Source organism: Hyperolius riggenbachi, chromosome 2, assembly GCF_040937935.1.
Source record: "Hyperolius riggenbachi isolate aHypRig1 chromosome 2, aHypRig1.pri, whole genome shotgun sequence".
In the NCBI taxonomy this organism is placed as follows: Eukaryota; Metazoa; Chordata; class Amphibia; order Anura; family Hyperoliidae; genus Hyperolius; species Hyperolius riggenbachi.
The window spans coordinates 215,610,468-215,629,299 of NC_090647.1; the positions used below are offsets into that span (position 1 = coordinate 215,610,468).

The 18,832-nt window shown below is 43.1% G+C and overlaps 1 protein-coding gene across 1 annotated transcript in view; it reads right to left on the reverse strand.

Moving 5' to 3' along the window:
- Positions 1–13,386, reverse strand: part of RP2 (RP2 activator of ARL3 GTPase) — a 34,470-nt gene extending 21,084 nt beyond the window's left edge. The window contains exon 1 of the mRNA XM_068268121.1: positions 13,171–13,386. Within this exon, the coding sequence (XP_068124222.1) occupies positions 13,171–13,293 (123 nt within the window). The 5' untranslated portion in view covers positions 13,294–13,386. The remainder of the gene's footprint in view (positions 1–13,170) is intronic.
- Positions 13,387–18,832: the final 5,446 nt, after the last annotated feature.

Here is an 18,832-nt window from a genome sequence, read left to right on the forward strand (position 1 = left end):
TACATAAACAATTCTAAGGGCTGAATAAGAATGAAAATAAAACTATTAACCCTTCTAGACACTTTAAACAAGAGTTTGTAGATATGAATAGCTACATAAACACTTTAGATTTCTAGGTGGTATAATCATTAAAAGGAATACTATCGATTCACATATTTTTTCCAATGGACACAGGAATTGTTTGGGAAGTGCTGCTAAGTACTGGTGTATACATTTTAGTAGCAACTTCTTTGTTTACTGTTAGCAAAATACATTTTAACTTTACTGACGCCAAAACTGAGGGCTGACTGAGCCATGAGGAGAGGGGAAATTCCCTCACACTTGATCAGTGATCTCTATGGGTAACTCTGTGTGTGACAGAGAGAGAGAGAGCTTCCAACATCTGCAGCTCCTGTGTCCTGTGTTTCTGACTGACGTGTCTGAAGAGAGCAGAGGAAGTGTAACTAATTGTCACAGCTTTTTCATACTCTTTTTGTTTTCAGAGTTTGATATGTTTGATATTTGCTTTCTGTAGTCTGATATGCAACTCTGGCTGTGCATTGAAGCAGACACCCCTTCTGTAATTGATTTGTCCCAATATAGCTAAATCCTACCCTCAATAAATTACAGCTTTTGCCTCTGATATTTAACATGAAAAGTAGGAAAATGTTTACACAGCTACTTAGACATTATTTGTACATTGTCATTTTAGAATACTTGGGTATCGATAGTATTCCTTTAAGCAAAGCAGAAAAAAAATAAAATGTGAAGCTTTATTTCTATCCTTCCTGACTGCTGGCCTTCTCTTTAGCAATTCATCTGCCCAGGTTATTGCAGTAAGCTCAAAAAGGAAGTTCCTGCAGCTGGCATTTCCCCTTACCCTGACCATACACCAGAACATGCCGCATGGCCAGGGGCTGACAAACAGGTCTATACTGCGATACTTTCAAACCTGCAGCTCAAAACAATATGTAAAGAGAATTAAAGGCAACACGTTGCTTAAGTGTGCATGTAACATTACAATAATGTGGCTAATTTCATGGACCAGAGGCGAAAATCACTATAGACTATAGTTCTAATTTAGTGAAAAACAATTTGAACTTACACGTTTACAAAATTCACCAATGGCTGCATATCAGACAGAAGATGATGTTTCATAGCATTAAATTACAATTGTGTTTATAGCAAGTTTTTAATTAAAGCGAGTTTGACTTTAAAGTTGTTATGATTATTTCTCAATTTGTTAAATTCTGTACATAATGCTTGCATTTTAAAACATCTCAGTAGTACTTAAACTATTACACGAAAGTATTCTAATGAGAGAGAGCGAGAGATGTGCATTCTCCTATTTTGAGGTTAGAGATGTGAGAATGCAGCTATTCAGGAAGCCAGGCTGCCATCCTCCATCCTATGCAGACTCAGGTTAAAGCTATGAGTGCCCTGAAACAGCAACCTCTGTGTTTTCAGCATAGTTCCAGCCTCCCTGAGTGATGTTCACGTTCACAAAGGCAACATTCACCATCTCAGAGTTGTGACTAGACCAGGGGCATTCCTCCATAACTTAATATTATCCAAACATTTGTCAAGATGATATACAAAACTGGGGAACAGCAACTTCAGTTATTTGTGTCTGTCTTCATATTCCTTTTCCCTTTGACAAAATAAAATTCACATACACAGGGAAAATCTTAGTGTAAAAAGTTTAACATTATCACTTTCGAGCTAGCAATAAAGCCAGCTAAAGGGCTGGTGAAAGGGATGAGCAGAATTCAACAAAGGGAGCATTTTCCTGTAATGATAATTCCAGTTTCAAGAAAGAGAAGGGTGTGGTTCTTGAATACTACAGATGGGCTATATCTCTTTGCTTAACCCTTTAGCAGACAATTCAGAGGCTTGAAAGTGCTCCAGATCAATTTATTTTAGCACTTTTTTGATTTTTTATTTGTTACATTTCCAAGCTTTTAATTAGTACTGCTGTAATGTGTATTTATGGCCACTTGTCACCAAAGGGCAGTGTGAGACAATAACAGAGGACTTCTAGTTTCAGTTTCTATATTTTCTACTAGTAGAAAGAGATCAAAGCAATCCAATAATTTGCAGCACAATCCGTTCTGCCGACTGAGGTCAAACATTATCTCAAATGAGATAACTATCGAAGCTACCAATGGGTTAATAGCTACATCAATCTACCATCTTCACAGTAGTAGTTTTTTTTACCAAAATCCACTGTTTAAAAAAAAAAAAAAAAAACGAAAACCTTGTCATGAATACATCCCTTCCCTGGTTCTTCTTTCTCCATTTAAATAGTCACAAGAGGAAGGGAATGGTGCATATTAGACCTTCAGAAACTACAAACCAGAACCAAGGCTACAGCTTTGAAATGAAATTGCGGGTAAAGCTGGCCACATGCATGGCACTACACTTTGCAGGTGGCAGACCAGCAAGCACCTATAGCCATCCTACCACTCGCACCCCTAAATAAGGAAATGAAAGCAATGTACAGTCTGAAAGAATCATTACGCATCGTTTACACAGGCGTTTCCAAAAACCGCCTGGATTTGCGCATACAGTGCAGTAGGTGTTCAGACAATTGTCAAGCATCTAATGTCTTGCATTGCACAACTGGAAATCCATAATTTGTACTTATTTGGCAATGCTGGTACGTGTGTCCATGTGCTTTCTGCGTAAATGCGCGTTAGACCGCATTTGGAAGGATTTTTTATTGTATAAACTGTCCAAGATGGTCCAAACAATTTGAAAGAAAGTAACCCTTACAAATGGGCCACTAAAAATCAGAATACTGTCATTTAACGTTTTACCATGGCAAAGTGTTACCAAGTAACAACTTGCACATCATCAAAAGTGAATGTGTGGGTTTACATTAATGCCAAGGTGCTTGAATTCATGGTTTTTGACCTGTTAGCACGGCACCGGGATCATGTTTGTATTTATTCTGGAATTAGATTTCAGTGTAAAGCACTCATTTGTTAAAACCAATGCTGCATTCATTTTTATTTTTGTTTTTTATATACCGTACCAATGCAGCACAAGCAGGGCTGTGGAGTCGGTCCAAAAATCCACCGACTCCGACTCCTCAGTTTAGGATTCCACCGACTCCGACTCCTCTAATTTAATATTACAATTTTGTTGATTAAAAGTATGTAACATGAAATTCGTCTCTTAACTGCCAACGCTTAGAAATTTTACAAGACAACTGAAGTGAGAAGGATATGTAGACTACTATATTCATTCCCTTTAGACTAAAACTAGTCCTTGGTAAGAGTACTTGTAAAAGGTACAAACCGGAACAAAGAACATCTATCAGGCCCTAGGCAATGTAACTGTGGGTACATGTAAGAGTGATGTGCAGGTGCTCTGCAGGGGAATAAGGGGATTCTTCCTCTATTACCTAGGTTCTCAACGTGTGGTACGCGTACCCCAGGGGGTACTTCTGATGGTGCCAGGGGGTACTCTGGCTTGATATACTTAACCAAGAATAACAAATTAAGAGTCTTAGAAAATGATAAAATCTTATTTAAACAACACCAAATTAGTGTTTTGGCTAATTAAAAGCAATGGTGAATGCTTGGAAATTGTTTAGAACCAATTATCATGTAATACAATTAAATATATATTTGTCAAGGGGTACTTGTGATAATGTTTACTTTGCTAGGGGGTACTTGGTGAGTACAAGGTTTTAAAAGGGGTACATACCAAAAAATGTTGAGAAACACTGCTCTATTACACATTCTTCATGTACAATCTGAACAAGGTTTATGGGTGACAGACAACACCTCTGTGTTCAATGTGCACAGCATTCTCAGTGGATTCCCTGCAGCTCTGTGGGGAGAGCATATGTAGAGTATAGTGCTACTGTGTAACAAAGTAAACCTGAGACAGATGAAATTAAAGTTTTATACAGACCTGGGGCTTCCTCCAGCCGCCTTCAGGATAATCAGTCCCTCGTTGTCCTCCTCCACCACCTGGATCTTCTGCTATGAGTCCAGGTACTTAAGCCAGTCGGGCGTAGTGCGCATGCACACACTCCGCCGCCAGGAGCATACTACACCTGTGCAGCACTATTGCGCAGGTGCAGAATGTTCCTGGCTGTGGGAGCGGCATGCGGCCGGACAGCGCTGACTGGCTGAATTACCAGGACTCATAGCAGAAGATCCGGGTGGTGGAGGACAGCGAGGGACTGATTAGCCTGAAGGGGGCTGGAGGAAGCCCCAGGTATGTATAAAACTTTACTTTTCACCCGTCTCAGGTACCCTTTAATTTGTAGTCACCAAACCAAATTTTAACAACATATCAAATTATTTGATTTCATCAGCAAAGGGAGTGCATAAATCAGCATCAATGCAGAATTATTTCCATCTCATTGACCATCTGTATTAGTGACACAGCTACACATCAGGCTTTATTCTTACAGCATAATGTTATTTAGTATATATATAAGAGATTCCTGTGTACACATCATATATACAGTCACAATCAGATATGTATATCTGACCTTAAAAATACGGGGACTGCTTTATTGAAGCAGCACAAGTAACTAATTTTGATTGGTTTATTTCATTTTTGTGGACTAAGCACAGCTATTACTGTATATATATATATATACACATTATTTTTAATGACTATTAGAACTAGAAATATAACATTTTATCATATTTTCTATTTTAATTACAGTTCCAAATTCATTAGGAGTCGGTGCATTTTTTCCAGACTCCGACTCCAGGCACCCAAAATTGCCCGACTCCACGACTCCGACTCCACAGCCCTGAGCACAAGGGACATTCACCATGTAGTATAAAAAAAGTCTGTGGGATTCAACAGTAGTGCGTATTCGTATTAGCAAAACATCAGCACCCATAGCAAAATAAATGAAAACAATGTACAATGTCATGGTTTTCATTTATTATACTAGTATTGCTTATAAGGAAATAAACATGGCAGCCTCCATATCCCTCTCGCATCCGTTGTCCTTTAAGTCATACATCTTATCTACTGTGCACACTTGTTCCAGGACTATGGCTAAAAGTATTAAAGTGCACCAGAGACGAAGCACCCTCGTGTATTTTACCATATATATCAGTGGGAATATTACAGAAAACACCTACCCCGCTCTGTTTTATTCTTCACTGCACAGTTTGCTTCTTATCAGCCCTGATAAAATCCCCTACTGAGCATTTAGTCTGGCTTTTGTCAGGAATCATTATAGCGGAGTCTGTGTTCTCTGGTGTCTTTTCAAGCCAAAATCTGCCCCCTTGGGGCTCTGCTCAGGAATCATTATAGCTGAGTCATTACAGCCAAGCCAGACTGAATGCTCAGTCGGGGATTTTATCAGGGCTGATAAGAAGCAAGCTGAACAGTGAGGGCCCGTTTCCACTTGTGCGGTGCAAATTACTAGCAGAAAACAAATTTTACCGTGAATTCGCAGGCGCTTTCGCATATGTTAGTAAGTATGCAAATTTAACCATGTCAGTGCCTGTGTGCTTTTACACTGATTTTATGCGAAAACGCCCAGTGAATTCGCGGTAAATGCGTGGTAAAATTTGCATACGAAAACGCATGCAAATTTCCTATTAACTACATTGCATGCGAATCGCACACAAATTCTGATGGCTCTGCCGTGCAGATTTCTCCTGCACACAAAACCGCACAGGATTTCTGACAAGGGGAAACAGGCTCATCCACTTGTATTGGTTATGTGAATCTGCATGCAGAAAACGCATGCAGATTCACACAAGTGGAAACGGGCCCTGAAGAATGAAACAGAGAGCAGGGTAGGTGTTTTCTTTAATGTCCCCACTGATATATATGGTAAAATACATGAGGGTGCTTCGTCTCTGGTTCACTTTAAAGGCTAAGGAATAGTAGGACAAGCTGGGCAATATGCAAGGGAATACCGGGACCTGTAGCAGAAGATCCAGGTGGCGGACGGCAAGGGACCGATTAGACTGAAGGGGGCTGGAGGAAGCCCAAGGTATGTACATTTTTTTCTTATATCATCAGCTCAGGTACACTTTAATCCCTTCATACTTACATCTATCCACCAGCAGGTGGCCCTCTGCAGATTTTTGAAGTGCCTTGCAATTCCTTGTTTAGGACTTCAACCCTTAACATCAGCTGTTATCACTTATTGACTGTGAAATGCATATTATGCAGCATTCCTGCTGGCTTCATGAACTGTTCTCTAGTCTAGCGATTTGGTCAGGATGTTGTTTCTTGCTGTGCGATTCCTTGTTTACCATATGTATGCAGTTTTTCACTAGTGCATAGTGATGGTCAGGTCTGGAAGAATTAATGGAAAAGCATGTGATCAGTTTGGTCTGGTGACAGATCTGCAAGTATCTGATTAGCTAGTCATGATTATGTGCTAACAGCAGAATGTGAGCACAGCAAATCAGAGCTTTGGAAATCTATCAGCTGATCAAACAAATCACATGCTTCTCCGTGAGTTCTCCTAGAAATGACCATCAAAGCAAGTTGTGCATAGAGAACTTCTTTTCAATCTTATCACTTGTCTTCAATATATTGCTGACAAAAGTGATCACCTGCTTACTGCCTGTGAGGCCCAGCAAATGAATATAGTGCACACACACCTGTACTTGCCTCATCCCTACACTGCTGTACGTGGTGATAGGAGTTTGTGTTTTAGAAATTTCAGAAATTACCACTAAACTTAATCAGAAGTGTAACTTCCCTAAACTGTACTGAGTCACTTTTAAAAGAACTAAAGCACAATCAAATTACTGTTGATATTTCAACACAATTCCCAGGGATTTCCCATTGCTCAGCTAACACATGATATGCCCACATATTTAACAAGGGTGTTGTAATCCTACAAATCGTTTAGTAATGAAAGCACTAAAGTGTAAAAACAGTAACCCGTAAAAATTAGCCTAAAGTAACCATACTAAAGCCAGCAGCACAAACCAAATTATATGCAATACTATGCAAAGCATGTACGCAGCACTGGACATCCCCAGTCTCCATAAGAAATATATAAATACAGAGGGGCTGCAGCACACAACAGGTAAACAGTGACAGGGGCTCTTGGCTACGCTTTAATGCGCTTAAGTTCACCAACTGGTTAAAGCGTAACCAAGAGCCCCTGTCACTATTTTCCTGTTGTGTGCTGCAGCCCCTCTGTACTTATATATTTCTTATGGGGACTGGGGTTCTCCAGTGCTGCATGCTTGCTTTGCATAATATTGCATATAATTTGGTTTGTGCTACTCATCCCTTGGCTTATATTATTTTCCCCTGTGAGCGTGCATAGCCACACCCACCTCTAGCACAGTTAAGCATATAAATGATCGGAGCTTAGTCAGTAGCTAGCAGAAGGTGAGGCCTTTTTAATTTTCGTTTTCCCATTTAGTTGACTCTTGGGCAATTGGAATGATTCCCACTAGAGCGCTAATAAAAAAAAAACTAGCATTTTTGCATGGTTAGAGTAGGACTCACCAGATTGGGGACATTTTGGCGAAGTTGGAGAGCTTAAAGGGACTCCGAGCTCATTTAAAAAATAAAAGTTGTATTCACCCGGGGCTTTTTCCAGCCCAGTGCTGGTCGGGAGGTCCCACGACGGCGTCCTGGCTCCTTTCCTACTCCCCGCTCCGGAATGGCTGACCGGCCGCAGCCCGAGCGACACTCGGCTGAGTGTCGGGCTGCTCCTTTCGCGTATGATGCGGCTGACGTCACACGCCGGCCGCCTCGCGTCATCACGGCGGCCGGCGTGGCAGTACTGCGCACGCGCGCTTTAATCGCGCATGCGCAGTACTTTCACGCCGGCCGCCGTGATGACGCGAGGCGGCCGGCGTGTGACGTCAGCCGCGTCATACGCGGAAGGAGCAGCCCGACACTCGGCCGAGTGTCGCCCGGGCTGCGGCCGGTCAGCCATTCCGGAGCGGGGAGTAGGAAAGGAGCCAGGACGCCGTTGTGGGACCTCCCGACCAGCACTGGGCTGGAAAAAGCCCTGGGTGAGTACAAGTTTTATTTTTTAGATGAGCTCGGAGTCCCTTTAAGAGCGTTAAAGCGTCACTGCTTTGTTGTGGTGTGCATGATAGATAGAGAGATATATATCTCTGTCTACCTACATAGATAGATAGATAGGCCTCTATTCATAAAACTTTACCGCAAGTTTACCATTTAAAACAGCTGACTTTCCCGACCATTTAGCAAAGTGTGCATTCATAAAAGCTGTTTCCGCATGGAGAGGGAGAGAGAGAGAGAGAGAGAGAGAGAGAGAAGTATTTACAGCACATCACTTTTTCCATATTTTGCTTTGTTGAAGCCATTTTAAGATCTAAAGCGATGCTCAATCGGATTCAAGTCTAGCTGCGCCACACAAGGACATTCACAGAGTAGCAACAACATGGCTGCCTGATCGATCTTTCAATTGATTTCCAGAGGAAAGGATGTCAGGAATGCTGGAATATCTTGTTGCAAAGGCCCGATCGTAGCAATAATGGCATTTCATATAACGACTGACGGACCCCCAGCCAGTGTCCCCCTTCCACAACTGTTTGTCACTCAGCCACACTGACAATCATTAAAACTACTCAAATTAATCTGATCAAAAGTTTACATACCGCATAATCTTGCACTTCTTAATTAGTTTGAGTACTGCTGATTGGCATTCGTAAAGGGAATCGGAAGTGAAAATAAACTTATGATATAATGAATTGTAATGTGTAGTATAGCTAAGAAATATAGCATTAATATAGCACTAAGGAAAGAGTCTCATATCGTTTCTAGTACAGTTCATATTTTCTGAAGCACTTATACATCAAAGAAAGTGGAAAACTGCTTCAGATAAGGTTTTACCGCTGGCAAGTTCAAATGGTCATTAGGTCTGCTTTGTTTCATAGGTTAGAAATACAGTGTGTGGTTTGTAATTGCAAATATGACAAGGATGCATTAATATAAATAAAAAGCTATACAACTGAAAATAGAAATATGAGACTTTTCTTTGCTACTAATGTTCTTTTAATCATCTGTACTGCACATAATTTATTATATCATGAGGGTTTTTAAGTGTCACTAATTCCTTGAATATTTTCTTATATCCTTTCCTGTTTTATAGAGTAAACTACATTTTCCCACAGATCCTTTGACATTTAAAATTTTTTTTTTTTTTTTTTTTTTTTTTTTTTTTTTTTTAGTACAAAGAGTCTGAATAAAAATTTTCAAACAGGATAACAAATAGGTTAAGGGCCCGTTCAGACTACAAAATGCGGACCGCAACGCATGCGGACCGCAACGCATGCGGACCGCAACGCGTACGAACGCACGCATGTCCGCGTTCGTATGCGTTGCGTGGCTGATCCCATCACTGAAAAGTGAATGGGACAGCCGCGCGTTTTTGTAAAATCTGCGTGCAGCATGCGTTCCCGGACCACACAGGTCCGGAACGCATGCTGTGTGAACATCAGACATTGCACTCTATGCAATGTCTGATGTCGTGCGTTTTGGCCACCTGCACGCGTTTCCAAAACGCGGCTGGAAACGCGTGCAGTGTGAACGGGCCCTAAATGAGAAAGTGATTAGCCACAGAAAAGCTGATATTTAAACCACAGACCACAAACGCCACGTTTAGAATACGCGTCAATGGTTAGGAAGGGAGTGGTACAGAGTTTTATCAGAGTACTTCGTACGCTATCACATGACTGCAACTCATCACTATGTCTTCACTTCTGCTGTTACCAGAAAGGAAACTGCACAGCAAATATGTTAAAGTAAATTTACCACATGGACAGCACATTTAAATAAAGAAAATGTAGCGATGCACCCGCCCAGTGCAAAGCAACAATAGAACATTTGCTTTGGTGAAGTTAGGAACCCTCGCAAACCATAGCACTGAAATGTGTGGTCCTCTGTTAGCCTTAAAGGGGCACATACACTGGTCGATTTGCCATCAGATCGACCAACAGATAGCCTTTACTGCAAACAGATTGTGAATCGATTTCAGCATGACGCAAGACGCGTCATGCGGACGCGCTTTACAACGGTGAATGCGGAAAAAGAGGACGCTTTGCCGGAGGACGACTGGCAGTCGGCCGAAAACGAAACTTAGCCGCGGAGGGAGACCGGAGGGCACCGAAGGACCGGCGCGGGCACAGGACGGCTGCAGGAGGCTTGGGAAAGCCCCAGGTAAGTGAATTTTTTTTTGGGCCCACAGTTAAGGTTCCCTTTAAAGGAAACATCCAAGGAAAAAAAAAAAAAAACCCCACTTACCTGGGGCTTCCTCCAGCCCCTGGCAGTCGTTTTGTGACCTCGCCGCAGCTCCGGTGGCTCCCAGTGTCCTTCGCTGCAGAAGAGGTCGGCTCTTGTGTGCTCCACGGCGCCGGTCACGTGGTCCGGCCGACATAATCAGGATTGTACTGCGCAGGCGCAGTGGCTCTGCACCTGCGTAGTATAATCCTGATGACGTCGGCTGGACCACGTGACCTGCACGGTGGAGCGCAGAAGAAGCTTCTGCAGTGGGGAAGACCGTGAGCCACCGGAGCTGCGGTGAGGGCACAGAACGACTGCCAGGGGCTGGAGGAGGCCCCAGGTAAGTGGAGTTTGTTTGCTTTTTTAGCTTGGACCTTCACTTTAAAGCAAGCCCGTGCTTGAGAGAAAAATTACTTACCTCTGTAGAGGGAAGGATCTGGATGAACCAGAGGCTGCTCCAGTCCTTCTGCACAACTGCTCGCCCCTGCCCTTTGCTTCTTCATGGATGTGCTCTTTTCCCTGTATGAGCCCGACCGCACTGCACAGACAATACGGCGTGTTGCTTGCCCAGTAGCACAAAGCTGCTCATGCATGGAGGAAAAAAGTCATGCATGAGCAGGTCAGTGCTGCTGCACTGGGGTGGGCTGTACTTGCATCTGTGCAGTGCAGCCACACACTGACAGGAACACGGCTGCAAGAATACATTCCACAAGGCTTGACCAATTGATCAAAGGGTCTCAGAGCTGGAACAGCAAGGTCAAGGAGGATGGGGGAAGCCTCAGGAATATCCAGATGCATCTTTATACTGAGGTAAGTAACTTTTGCTGACATTTTCAACACATGACCAAATTTCTCTCTAAAACTCAAAAGATTACTGATGGACAAAAGTTGCAACAAAGTCTTAATTTAACTTTATAAAAAGGTACAACATATCTTTGTTTATTCCTCTGTAACCCATTAAGTTGATAGGCAAGTTAGGTAAATAAATGCAATTACTGAGAGATAGCTAGATTGTTTGCTACCCTATTTTTTTTAACTTGCAAGGACACATACTACTTAGAATATACATTATATTAGATCATGGGGTATTTTTATTTTTGCTGTGCTGATATTATGGTAAGTGGATACACTGTTAACCCTGACACCTGCAGTAGGTATGGTATCTTCCAGGATGTTCAGTCTAATTGACCCAAAAAGATCATTTGGATGTTACCTCTAGATGGACTTTTTTGCTGCAAGTAATCTCCAGGTTACAGGTCCTGAGATAGTTCCGCTAGTGATATAAAGAACAGAGGAGTCCACAGTTGAAAGGAGCTGAGACAATGGCAAGGATGAGGGGACGGTCTGGAGATCAATAGCAGATGGCTGAGTAGACGAGGTCAAATAGCAAGTCAAGGTTGAGGCAGGTTGTTAACTGGCTAGGCTGGTATAGAGGCAGAAAATCAGGGCTGGCAGCAGACAAGGCAAAATCAATATTCAGACAGGTCAGCAACAGGAGTGGAGAACAAGAAGAGGTCTGGAAAGTTGCTGTTGCATGCTTGTTTAGGGTCTATGGTTAAAAGTATTAGATGCAGATGATCAGCAGGATAGCCAGGCAACTGGACTGCTTAAAATGAACTAAATATGGCAGCCTACATATCCATCTCACTTCAGTTGTCCTTTAGTGCAAACAACACTGGTATTCGTTGCATCCGTGCACAATGTTCTGCGCATCTATGTAATGCACATTGTTGCACAACCACCCCCTCCCATGCCAGAAAAGAGCATGAAAGAAGGGCCACTTTCATGAAAGTAAACCTGCCTGTGCACACCTGAACCCCTTATCCCATCAGCACCCAGCAGAGGAAGAAACCAGGAGGAGATGGGAGGTGGGTACCAGCCAGTTTCTTCCCAATGAACTAAGCTGACCCCGCCCACCTTCCTACCTGTGCTCCACAGAAAGAAACAGAGGAGGGCATATGTGGTCTGATGACTGTGCAGAAGAAAAAAACTCTGTGCACAAATCTCTAATATATGCAACTGACTTTTCCAAAGGGAATTTTTTTTAACAGCTGCATCAAATATAAAATCAATTATTGTTACTGACTACACATCAATTGGGGATATGCCTGCTAACATTTTCCTCTGCAGTAGAAGTACTCCAGTGTTCTCCCCAGGCTCTTTTAGCCGGGTGCTCCACCCGGCTAGATTTGGTGACCACCCGGCTGTCATCGGCTCACCTCCTATGCTGTAAGCAGAGTTGCCCTGCATTTTCATCTCAACCCACCCGGCTACTTTTTCATGCCACCCGGCTACTATTTCATGCCACCCGGCTGGAAAAAAATTCTGGGGAGAACACTGTACTCACATGTTACAAAATGTATGTCCTGTGGTTCTATTTTTGCAAAATCCCATTCACTGTTCAGCTATTCTGCTCTGGAATAATGATCTCATTCAAGGAAAAAAAGAGACAGCAATGGCAATAGCAAATGACCACAATATATATTTTTACATTGCAAATTAATGCACTTAATATAATAATACTTGGGGGGGGGGGGGGGGGGGGGCATGGCCAAGTTTCAAACTATCAAACCAATCATTCTACCAACTAGTCAACAGTGTCATAGCTTTAATTCATTCTCCCAAAGCTTTCCTGATTAATGCAAATTGTATGCACTATAAATGGGAGGCTGAATTAGTAGGACTCACTGAACTACTAGGTTGAGTACAGTAATTTATTAGTCAGTGGCAGTCCTGTACTATAAACGTTGTGCTGATCGTAGTGATTAGGGGCACGCCTAGGAATACTGTATATATGGCATATGTGTGCGTATGGATCAGTGCAGTGTCAGCAGCAGAGCATGCGATTTGAAAAGCTCACCCACAGAATGAAACGTCCCAGCTGGCAGAGCTGATAGCAGTTACACAGCCATGCCTCCTATGCCCGCAGGATTATATCAGGTCTACAACACAGATCCCAGCGCTCACCTTCTCTCTCTTGTCCCAGCTGTACTGCTTGCTCTCCTCCCCGTCCTGCTGCTGCAGCTCCCCAGCTGCAGAATCCTTGGCACTCGCCTTCCTCTTTGCTTTCTTGGAGAAAAAGCAACCCATCTCTGAGACTTATGTATAAAATACAGTTAGCGACGAGTGATCGGCTCACACTAGATTCGGGGATCCCACCAACGCCACCTCCCTCTCCTCCTACCTCCCTATTACTACTATAAGACACACAATGCGCACGCGCCGCTCGCTCCCGGCGGACTCTGAAGCTGCGCGATCACGTAGCAATGCATATGCAGCTGCCCAGCAACAGAACTGCTTCGTGACGTCGTCGACAGTCGTGCGCGCCCGTGCGTCCGCCCTGCCTCAGTTTCCTGTGTCTTTTTTTTTTTTTTGTTACCAATGCAAAAAAACTTTATTACTGGAGTAACTTGTTCACAGGAAGTGGTATATTTGCAAAGACCTAATGTTAGAAAGGAAAGTATAGCTTCCAACAGTTCTCTTTGGGAACCAATTCCGTCTGTCCATCTTTCATCTTCATTTGTCCCTCTCCCAAGACTGATGTACAGACCTATGCCAATATATGTATTTTTCTAATGAAAAATGTGACTAATTGACACTACACTGTTTTCCCATCACTTTCAACTGATATATTTCTTGTTTTCGAGTGTTAATATGAAGAAAAACTTGATGATTGAAAGGACCAGTGTAGTTTGAACTACCATTGTCTTTCTCTTTTGCTTATGAATTCATTGCTCGGTGGTGAGGTGCATTAAAAATACCGCACTCCACTGCCCCGATATGAAAGGGCCCTCAGGCTTTCCTCTCCCTGATTTACAGTCTGACATTTATCACATGGTGACATTTTTACTGCTGGCAGGTGATGTCAATCGAGGGAGATGCTGCTTGCTTTTTTGGCAATTGGAAACAGCTGTAAACAGCTATTTCCCATAATGCAACGAGGTTAACAGACAGGAAACTGCCAGGACCATAGTCCTCACAGTTTCCTGTGGGAGGGGTTTCACCACAATATTAGCCATACAGAGCCCCCTGATGATCCGTTTGTGAAAAGGAATAGATTTCTCATGTAAAGCGGGGTATCAGCTAATGATTGGGATGAAGTTCAATTCTTGGTCACGGTTTATCTTGAAACTTTTTGGAAATTCCCTGCAAAGTGAAACCAAGTTAAAACTTGAGGGTTTTTTTTAGGATTTCCGTAAACTGTGATGAAGATTTTTTTTATCCTATAATGATCATCATGCTGTGGCTGATCTTTTAGAGCTCTAGTTTTGAGTTTAGTTAAAGACTGTGACATCTGGTGCAAATCTGCATGTAAGGAAACTGTGTGATTCCCTCAAGTTTGACCCCTGCCTTATGCTAGGTACACACCATACATTTTTTCGGCTGATGGATGGCTTAATAGATAAATTCCGTCATGTCCAATATTATTTCTGATCGTTTTTCTGGTCGATTTCTCTTAGAAGTGAATGGAAATTGATAAGAAAAGATAAAATAATTGAGCAGAGAATTGATCGGACGGAAAATCGACCGGAAAAATGCATCGTGTGTAACTAGCATTAGAAGAGGAGTTAAAAATCTGACAAATATGACTAGTTTCTGGCTAATCCATTTTATCATGGGTAATCCTCAGGGTTTTCTTTATTTCAAAAGCACTTACTGGATGACAGTTGCTCAGTCCAACTGTCAAAATATGTACAAATGAGTAGGGAGCTCAGCGAGCATCTTTGTGTAGATTCTTTCCAGGCAGTGGGTTTGTAAGAAATCAAGGAAATACTCAGAATCCCTTATGAGGAGATGCAATAGTCCAACAACAATAAGATTTGTCAGATTATTTACTACTTACAGTAAGTGACAGGAACGTAGAAAAAAAGTAATTTGTAATATTGTACTCTGGCATGAAAGCAGAATTTTTTTGTGAATAGTGTAACGGCATGGAGATTAAAGCCAGCATAGATTTTATTCCAACAAGATTCCAAGATGTGGTTCGCAGAAGAAGCCTTTCACCTCAGTCTCTCAGGACTAGCCACTTGCACTACATTACACTAGGCAATTAGGTGCAATTAAAGAACAGGATCTAGAATGTACATATCGCAAGCGTGGCCCCATATTTGCCTAGTTTTCCTATGGGAAATAAAAAAAACCCCATGAGATTTGCACGAGTTTTTGATTTTTTGGGGGGAAAACACTAAAAAACATTTTTTATAATGTATTTGCACTTGATGATTATGCATATTTATGCATATTATGCATCTGTATTAAAATGCAAAACAGAAACCCACGAAAACACATTAAATGCACCCCAAAAAACAGGAACGCAGGACAAAATGCAGAAAGGGCAGAAAACTGATTTGACCAATGACAAACAATGCATAGAGTTGTGTATAAGACGGCAATTGTCAAATAATCTTTAATTTACAAAATTGCATTTGTGTCTATTGTGTATGTACCGCATTTCTCCCCTATATACACTGATATTTACTGGGAAACCAGAGGGCAGAATCAGGGCAGTTTCTAGGCTAAATTGCACCCATGGTGAGGGCGTAAAAATTGTAACACCTATCCCTCCCAACCCCCGTGGACTCACGAACCCTTACTCTTTAGGGACAGTCTCACAGCCACAGGTAGATCTGTCTACTTACTGGTGGCCAGCTGCTCATCCAGGAAGAAGCAAGAACCAGGAAAACACACTGGCAAAGAGAGCCCGGAAAGCCGACTCCTCCATGGGCGCCACGCGCACTGACAGCCTCGGTACCACTACAGGACATCAGGTGTCATCACCGTAATGATGACTTGACGTCTGATGCAGGCAGCCTAGGAGGAGTCAAGGAAGGTGATTGAGCTGGTAATCTTTTTACATTTAGCTGCACCGAGCGTCACCAGTAGTGTTTAGCGAACATCTAGATGTTCGGGTTCGGGCCGAACAGGCCGAACATGGCCGCGATGTTCGGGTGTTCGAGCCGAACTCCGAACATATTGGAAGTCAATGGGGACCCGAACTTTCGTGCTTTGTAAAGCCTCCTTACATGCTACATACCCCAAATTTACAGGGTATGTGCACATTGGGAGTGGGTACAAGAGAAAAAAAAAATTAGCAAAAAGGGCTTATAGTTTTTGAGAAAATCGATTTTAACGTTTCAAAGGGAAAACTGTCTTTTAAATGCGGGAAATGTCTGTTTTCTTTGCACAGGTAACATGCTTTTTGTCGGCATGCAGTCATAAATGTAATACAGATAAGAGGTTCCAGGAAAAGGGACCGGTAACGCTAACCCAGCAGCAGCACACGTGATGGAACAGGAGGAGGGCGGCGCAGGAGGAGAAGGCCACGCTTTGAGACACAACAACCCAGGCCTTGCATGAGGACAAGAAGCGTGCGGATAGCAATTTGCATTTTGTCGGCATGCAGTCATAAATGTAATACAGATGAGAGGTTCCAGGAAAAGGGACCGGTAACGCTAACCCATCACAGATGTTCATTGTTCATGTTACTTGGTCTGGGTCCGGGAGTGTTGCGTAGTCGTTTCCAATCCAGGATTGATTCATTTTAATTTGAGTCAGACGGTCTGCATTTTCTGTGGAGAGGCGGATACGCCGATCTGTGAGGATGCCTCCGGCAGCACTGAAACAGCGTTCCGACATAACGCTGGCTGCCGGGCAAGCCAGCGCCTCTATTGCGTACATTGCCAGTTTGTGCCAGGTGTCTAGCTTCGATACCCAATAGTTGAAGGGTGCAGATGGATTGTTCAACAGAGCTATGCCATCTGACATGTAGTCCTTGACCATCTTCTCCAGGCGATCGGTGTTGGAGGTGGATCTGCACGCTTGCTGTTCTGTGTGCTGCTGCATGGGTGTCAGAAAATTTTCCCACTCCAAGGACACTGCCGATACCATTCTCTTTTGGGCACTAGCTGCGGCTTGTGTTGTTTGCTGCCCTCCTGGTCGTCCTGGGTTTGCGGAAGTCAGTCTGTCAGCGTACAACTGGCTAGAGGAGGGGGAGGATGTCAATCTCCTCTCTAAAGTCTCCACAAGGGCCTGCTGGTATTCTTCCATTTTGACCTGTCTGACTCTTTCTTCAAGCAGTTTTGGAACATTGTGTTTGTACCGTGGATCCAGAAGGGTATAAACCCAGTAATTGGTGTTGTCCAGAATGCGCACAATGCGTGGGTCGCGTTCAATGCAGCCCTAGGCCTAAGAGGTCATAGCCTAGGGTCACAAAAACCTGTTTATTTGGGCAATTTCAATGGTAGTGATGCTGACGTACATAAATCTCAGCCATGGCCATTAGCAACGTCTGAATTTCACGAAATGTCTCATGCAGGTAGAAGACATATTGTTAGACTTGGATTCCAAAGATGGGGTCCCTACATCTCTGCAAACCAGAGTTACAGGGGTCCAAAATTGGTAAAATCCCCCATAGGCTTTCATTGCCTCCCTATTTCACTTTACAAAATCTCACATCTTTTCAAAGGGCAATTGCTCAGCAGTGGCAAATTTTCTAGCATTGTAGGGACCCTTAGGGGGAACATGACTGGTGAGTTTCGGGCCCCTAGGCCAAAGAGGTCATAGCCTAGGGTCACAAAAACCTGTTTATTTGGGCTATTTCAATGGTAGTGATGCTGACGTACATAAATCTCAGCCATGGCCGTTAGCAACGTCTGAATTTCACGAAATGTCTCATGCAGGTAGAAGACATATTGTTAGACTTGGATTCCAAAGATGGGGTCCCTACATCTCTGCAAACCAGAGTTACAGGGGTCCAAAATTGGTAAAATCCCCCCATAGGCTTTCATTGCCTCCCTATTTCACTTTCCAAAATCTCACATCTTTTCAAAGGGCAATTGCTCAGCAGTGGCAAATTTTCTAGCATTGTAGGGACCCTTAGGGGGAACATGACTGGTGAGTTTCGGGCCCCTAGGCCAAAGAGGTCATAGCCTAGGGTCACAAAAACCTGTTTATTTGGGCAATTTCATTGGTAGTGATGCTGACGTACATAAATCTCAGCCATGGCCGTTAGCAACGTCTGAATTTCACGAAATGTCTCATGCAGGTAGAAGACATATTGTTAGACTTGGATTCCAAAGATGGGGTCCCTACATCTCTGCAAACCAGAGTTACAGGGGTGCAAAATTGGTAAAATCCCCCATAGGCTTTCATTGCCTCCCTATTTCACTTTCCAAAATCTCACATCTTTTCAAAGGGCAATGGCTCAGCAGTACCAAATTTTCTAGCATTGTAGGGACTCTTAGGGGGATCATGACTGGTGAGTTTTGCCACTGCTGAGCCATTGCCCTTTGAAATGGTGTGAGATTTTGGAACGGTAAATAGTAGGCCCAATGAAAGCCTATGGGGGATTTTACCAATTTTGGAGCCCTGTAACTCTGGTTTGCAGAGATGTAGAGACCCCATCTTTAGAATCCAAGTCTAACAATATGTCTTCTACCTGCATGAGACATTTCGTGAGATTCAGACGTTGCTAACGGCCATTGCTGCGATTTATGTACGTCAGACTCGCCACCATTGAAATTGCCCACATAAACAGGTTTTTGTGACCCTAGGCTATGACCTCTTTGGCCTAGGGGCCCAAAACTCACCAGTCATGTTCCCCCTAAGGGTCCCTACAATGCTAGAAAAT